The sequence below is a fragment of the Juglans regia genome, chromosome 1 (assembly GCF_001411555.2).
Source record: "Juglans regia cultivar Chandler chromosome 1, Walnut 2.0, whole genome shotgun sequence".
Classification (NCBI taxonomy): Eukaryota; Viridiplantae; Streptophyta; class Magnoliopsida; order Fagales; family Juglandaceae; genus Juglans; species Juglans regia.
In genome coordinates this window covers 6,078,880-6,085,305 of record NC_049901.1, presented here as the reverse complement: position 1 = coordinate 6,085,305, position 6,426 = coordinate 6,078,880, and the positions used below count along the sequence as shown (strand labels likewise).

The 6,426-nt window shown below is 35.4% G+C and overlaps 1 protein-coding gene across 1 annotated transcript; it reads right to left on the bottom strand.

Annotated features, from left to right (window-relative positions):
* Nucleotides 1-1,500: 1,500 nt before the first annotated feature.
* LOC108987931 (putative pentatricopeptide repeat-containing protein At1g09680) lies at nt 1,501-5,637 on the bottom strand. The gene is made up of 2 exons (XM_035687239.1): nt 2,750-5,637; nt 1,501-1,906 (listed from the first exon to the last, which is right to left on the bottom strand). The coding sequence occupies exon 1, from the start codon at nt 5,499-5,501 to the stop codon at nt 3,699-3,701; it is 1,803 nt and encodes a 600-aa protein (XP_035543132.1). The 5' UTR covers nt 5,502-5,637; the 3' UTR covers nt 1,501-1,906; nt 2,750-3,698.
* Between the last annotated feature and the right edge of the window lie 789 nt (nt 5,638-6,426).

Genomic DNA, 6,426 nt, shown 5'->3' with positions numbered 1-6,426 from the left:
AAACACTTAAAAAAATATAAAAAGGCTTCTGAGTGAAAGAAAGTAAAGAGTAAAGAGAAGAGAAAAAAGAAGTAAATGGGGGTGAGCATAATGTAATGCAAGAGAGAAGAGAACAACTGGCAAAAGAGAAAAAAAGTAATGGAGTGGATAGATCTCTCACTTTCAGCCAATCCTCGACAACCTAACCCTGACCCCAGTCAAAAAACTCAACACAGACAGACAGACAGACACACACACACACGCCCTCAGAATCCCACCATTTTTTTTTAAAAAATTATTATTTTCTTAAGAATCCCACTTTCTGCAAGAAAAGGATGACGATGATCGATGCAAATCGGTTTTTACCAAGGAAGGTTGGTCACCGTCTTTTTTGAATATGAGCACCAGCGATCCAACCCTTTGTTGCTGCCCTGATGGCTTTGTGCTCCACTTCACTGGGGCCAGTATCTTGAAAAAAATCTTTGTTTATTTACATACAAAAAAAATATATTTATATTTTGAAGTGTTATACATTAAAGCAGGCTTTTTGTCGCTGGCTTGCTGCGTTTCTTTGAAGTAGAGAAATTTGAAAGAAAGCTGGAGTGGTGTGTCCATAAATTTGTTTTGTTGTGATTGTGAAGGACAAATAACAAAAGTCCTGTTGTGAGAGGTTGCTTCCAATAGGATATTAATGCTAAACGGCCTTAGCTGGAGCCTGGATGGTATGTTTACACTGTTTCGCAAAGTCCAATTCTACTAGAAACTAGCAGCCTTGATAATGATACTGCCTATCACATCACCGTATGGAAGAATTTAGAAATGGTATCTATAATTTTAGTGCGCATAAATTCTGTGCATTCTTTTTTTTTTTTTTTTAATATGAGATGTGGACACTTATATAAAAAAAAAAAATATTTTAATAATAAATTTTATTATTTTAAAATAAATTTATTGTCATTAAGATAAAATAAGTTAACATAAAAATTTAAAATTAAATAAAATATTATTAAAATATTAATTTTAAAAAATATTTATTATATTTTATATTTTAAAAAAATATTTATTATATTTTATACAAAAATTTTAAAAAATTATAATAATAATATAAAATAAAATAAGATTAAATGAAATATTTCTCATATCAAGATAAAATTTTATTTTAAAACTTATCTAACATAATTAGCAAGTGGCACGTATGAAAGCAAGATATATAGCTTCTTTTTTTTTATTTTTATTCAGAGATATATAGCTTCACATGAGCGAGAACTTGTAAAAAAGCAACCCAACGATGCGTCACATCCAAGAATATTGCATGCATTATGTGTGCGCAACTACTAAATTAGTATTTCAAAAAAAAAAAAAAAAAAAAAACTACTAAATTAGAAGGCATATATAATATATCCTTTAAATTTACAGCTTATAAATATGTTTGTTGACACATCAAATAATCTTGTCACATAAAAAGAATATAAATTTTATTTTTTGATAACTATAATAAATATTACGCTAATACCAACTCATGACTTGCAAAGCTTTTATGTCTTAAATTGTGAATGCTTTGATTACAAGATAAATCCCCCCTTTTTAGTTTGAGTCCCACGAACCAAGTTCGAAGGCGTGAACGGAAGATTAGACCCCCAAGGCGAATCTTCAGTTAAATAAATGTAAAGATTATATATAGAATTGGAACCATCTCCCGACATCATTCTGCCTCGCCCCGTATTTTAGAATACACTGCTGCAACACCCTGCCGCTAAGTCTTGGCTTTGAAAGTCTAAACCAGCCAAAGCCCAAGATAGAATAATCACATGTTGACAAATCTTTTCTGAGGAATCAATCGTAGCTCAAACCTTGCAAATGGCAGAAATATAGCCGAAGTATGTTTCCCTATGTTGTCAAAATGATGTACCAATTCCCAACTGAGTCCCTACGTATATGTAGAAGTAGAAACATATAGATTAGAAACCACATCTCTAATCTCAATGATATCAAAGGGACAGGAAATGAATGAAACTGCATGGGGACATGGATGAAATACTAAAAATAGAGCTGTTGAGAGTGCATAAACGTGTAAACTAATATTTCTCAGACTTCCATTTAAAATATATATGTTTATACATCAATATCTCTCATTATCAAAATTCAATAGCTATTTCTCTTCTTCAGTGTTTCAATAAACATTTCTGTATTTTGAAAATGAATATAGTCATTGATTCATTATTTATAACCTCAATAAAGAGGAAACATATCTATGCAAGATTAGTCGGGTGTCCCTCAGCTTGATCACAAGCCATCGAGATCTTCTTGGAACGTTTTGAAATTACATGCAAAAACATAAAGAATGAAAAAAATATATATATATATATATATATATATATATATATATATATATAGATGTTGGCCATAATATGGTACCGGGATAAACTCATATCGGCAGCTGTATGCTATATTAACCTGTCAATTTCAGTTTGGTGAGTTCAAATTCAACTTGCTTGAACTACTGAGTTCTTTCAAGCAAACTCACTGCACCTATTCAATAGCACTCTGTTCAATATTCCGCCAATTATCCAAGTACATTATGAGGGTAGGAAAGTTTTTTCTTGGAGATGTTATGGCTAAATATACATTAACCTTCTCAGATGTGGTGTCTACAATTGCTGTTGATCTTCTTCCAATTTAGAACCTGACGAATCTTTTCATGTATATTATCCACATTAAAGCAGTAAGATATTACCAAACTTAAATCCTCTTATCAACGAGGTCAACCTACTTAAGACGATCATCATGTGACCCGAATGGCTGAATGAAATCACTTAGTAGTGGACAAGATGCCTAATAGATCTGAACGAAGCTCCTTGGCATTTTGTTATCCACCAACATCTTCTGCTTTTTCATGCTTCAAATATCCTAGTAGACAGATGTATATAATGTTATTTGGAAGGGACCCCTTTGTTAAGCACAGCATAAATTAGCATGTTTCAACTTCCCTTGCTTGTACAGACCATTGGTAGGCGTGTCATATGTTAAACTATCACCCTGCCATCTTGAATCCTTTTCGCGATTCTTGATTCGAAGTAAGAAGTCAGAAAGCAGAATAATATTCTGCTGAAGTCATGGGACCTTGCATATTTCAAGCAAACTAAAAACCTTGACTGTCTGAAAACCCAAGGCACTTTATAACCATCCACGGCAATCCCCTTACAGGGATCAAAGGTATAATATCCAATCTCCAGTTCTATCATGATTTAACCTTCAAGTTCTTTTTGTAAGAGAAATAAAAGCTAACACAACAACCTGCAGGACTTGCTCAATGTTGAGGACGAGTTCCCTTTGAGTGTCTGCAGTAACAGGCAAGTGCCATATATTGAAAGGCATGGCAGTAGATGATTCTTGCACATGCGCTTTCTAGATTGCAGTTGCTCTTGCCACAATGGCGTGAGTCAAAAGACAGCCAAATGAAAGCTATTCTCTTTTCTCTGTTTCAGAATTCTGCCATAGATATTCAAGCTATGTCCATAAGCAATGATTTGTAGCTCCTTACTGACTGGAAACCATCCAATGATTTGAAATCATCTTAGGTTGCTCTATTCATTTGTGTTCTCTGAGCAGATGAAGTAAAGAAATTATCTCAAGTATCCTTATTCATGTACAGGTCAGGTATTCACCAGTCCATTGAGCCAGCTAACCTTCATAGTTGCAATTTTGAAGACATGTCACAATCATCTCCTGCGGCGATCCTTTGAACTTTTACTGAATTCATTAACTAGGGCAGTATAAGAAGCATAATCTGGAATAAGTCCTTTCTCACTTCGTAATTTATCAAAATACTCTGGGTTACCATTCTTGCAATGCCCTTCTAACAGAATATTGTATGTAATATCATCCGGAATCACCCCCAAATTAAGCATGGCATCTAAGAGCATATTAGCGTTTTTCATCTGCCCCTGCTTACAGAGTCCATTCATAAGCACATTATACGTTACAATTCCAGGAACATGTCCATCACCCTGCATCTCCCTGAGCAACTTAAAACTCATTTTAATATCACCATTCTTACAAAAACCATCCATGACCATTGTATACGTTGCATCATCAGGCTTCATACCAGCATTCACCATCTCCCTCAAAGTTCTTTCTGCATCAACAACTCTTCCCCCTCTAGACAGCCCCGAAATAAGAGCTGTGAAAGCCACATTATCAAGCTCAATCCCTTCTTCACTCATTTCCTTCCTAGTCTTCATGGCCGACTCTAAATCTCCTTCCTTGCAATATCCATCAATTAGTGTAGTGTATGTGATTTTGTCAGGTTTCAAACCCCGTGCACTCATCTCATCAACAAGCTTCTGAACTTTTTCCAAATCTCCAACCTTGCAAAGGCCATTGATCAGGGTATTGTATGCTATCAAATCAGGTTTCACACCTTTCCTCAACATTTGCTGATAAACTTCCATGGCTAAATCAATTCTCCCATTCTTGCATTGACCATCAATCAAAGTTGTGAAAGTAACATCATTTGGAACCAACCCCTTCTCATGCATTTCATCGAACAACCTATTTGCATCGTCCAGCCTACTCTCCTTACACAGCCCATTAATCAACGCACTGTAAGTGAAAACATCAGAACACATGCCACTCTCCTCCATGACCCTCTTCAACCTAAACCCCACTTCTAACTCCCCAGACTTGCAATAACCATTAATCAAAGTATTGAAACTAACAACTGTAGGACGCAAAGCCCACTTCTCAATTTCATCAAAGACCAGCTGAGCTTCTTTAAGCTTACCCTCTTTAAACAGTTTATGCATCAAGACATTGAAATTATACACAGTAGGCGGATAACCACAATCCAAAATCTCCATATAAAATGCCCACGCCGAAGCGGGCGAGTTTGACTTCATCATCTTATCAAGCAAATACCCACAACCACGAAATGGGACTCCAAATTTATGCTTCCTGATCAATCTAAAGCACTGAATAGCATCTGACACAAACCCATTATCCGCATACGCATACATCAAAGCATCAAATACAAAACTGGAGTAATTGGTACCTTTGGTTTCGATAACGCAAGCAAAGACTGAGCACGCCGAGTCCTTGCCTTTCCGGGAGACAACGAAGCGGAGAAGGGACTGGGCTTGTGGGAGCATGTTATGGGAGGAGAGGAAGTGGATCATGGTGCAGTAGGAGTGGAGGGTGTGGCGGAAGGTGGGCTGGGAAGAGAGCCAGTCGAAGAAAGAGAGGAGAGAATGTGGGGGGAGAGAGTGGGGGTTGAGGTTGATGAGATTGATTATGTGATTAGCTGTGAGGGACGGAAGGAGCTTTTTGAGAGAGGAGTCGCCGGGCTTTCCTTTGGTGTTGAGAATGGCCTCAGAGATTGCTGAGAGTAGCGGGTCGTGTTGGCAAGGTGGCGGAGGGGGTGTATACTTGTACCAGGGTGGATTGGAGGTGGATGAGGAGAAGGAAAAGGTTTTGCGGGGAAGAGAAAGAGAGAAGTGTGTTCTTGAGAGTCTGAGGATGGCCATGGCTGTGTTTCGATGCCGGCTTCGATATTAGTGGCTTTGATGGTGGAAGACAAGATGAAGAGGACCGGAGGACATCGCTATCATTGCATGAGGTTCAGAAAGAGGAGTGATCTGAACATCCGGCATATTCATTCCATTATAGAATCTAAAATTAGAAAAAATGAAAAGTAATTATTATAGGGAGATGATATCTAAACTAAAGGGTAACTGTAGTGCAACCTCTTGAAGAAAGATGTATAAATATAAGATTTTTTTTTTTTAGTTTTTTTTTAATAATGAACTGTATTTCTTTTTCAAAAGAATAAGGGATTCAATAATATTTATGTATTTTACGATCATATTTAGTATTATTTATTATTATATAATATAATATATATTAAATTGATAAAAGGATAAAAAAAACATGTTTCTATCTCGTTTATTTTCGTAGATAAAATGAAATAAGAAGATATTAAAGTTAAAAATTGAATAAAATATTATTAAAATATATTTTTTTAATATTATTTTTATTTTAAAATTTGAAAATATTGAATTGTTTATTTTATTTTATGTAAGAATTTAAAAAATTTATAATAATTAAATAAGATAAAATTAAATGAATTGAGAGTAGTTCGTTAATAAGAGTTACCGAGTATGATAGTGTTGTCTTCACATATAGGGGAACACGAGTTAAATCAATAAGAGAAACTGGGCTGCTACTCTCAGCGAGTCATCTGGCTGCTAACATATACAACATGGGTTTTTCAGGGTCTGGCCCATGGACTTAATTAATACTATCTACTCCATACCATTATAAGTTGTGATCATAATGGATTCATGCATACAAACTTTAGTCCATGTCACACATCTGACCAAACACAACAAAAAGATAGATCGGCACCTAAAAGAAGTTCTAATTAGTACTAGGTAATTGAAGTTTTTTTAG

What these genes read in the sequence shown, in the direction of transcription:
- LOC108987931 (XM_035687239.1), bottom strand. Translation starts at nt 5,501, where the DNA reads ATGGCCATCCTCAGACTCTCAAGAACACACTTCTCTCTTTCTCTTCCC.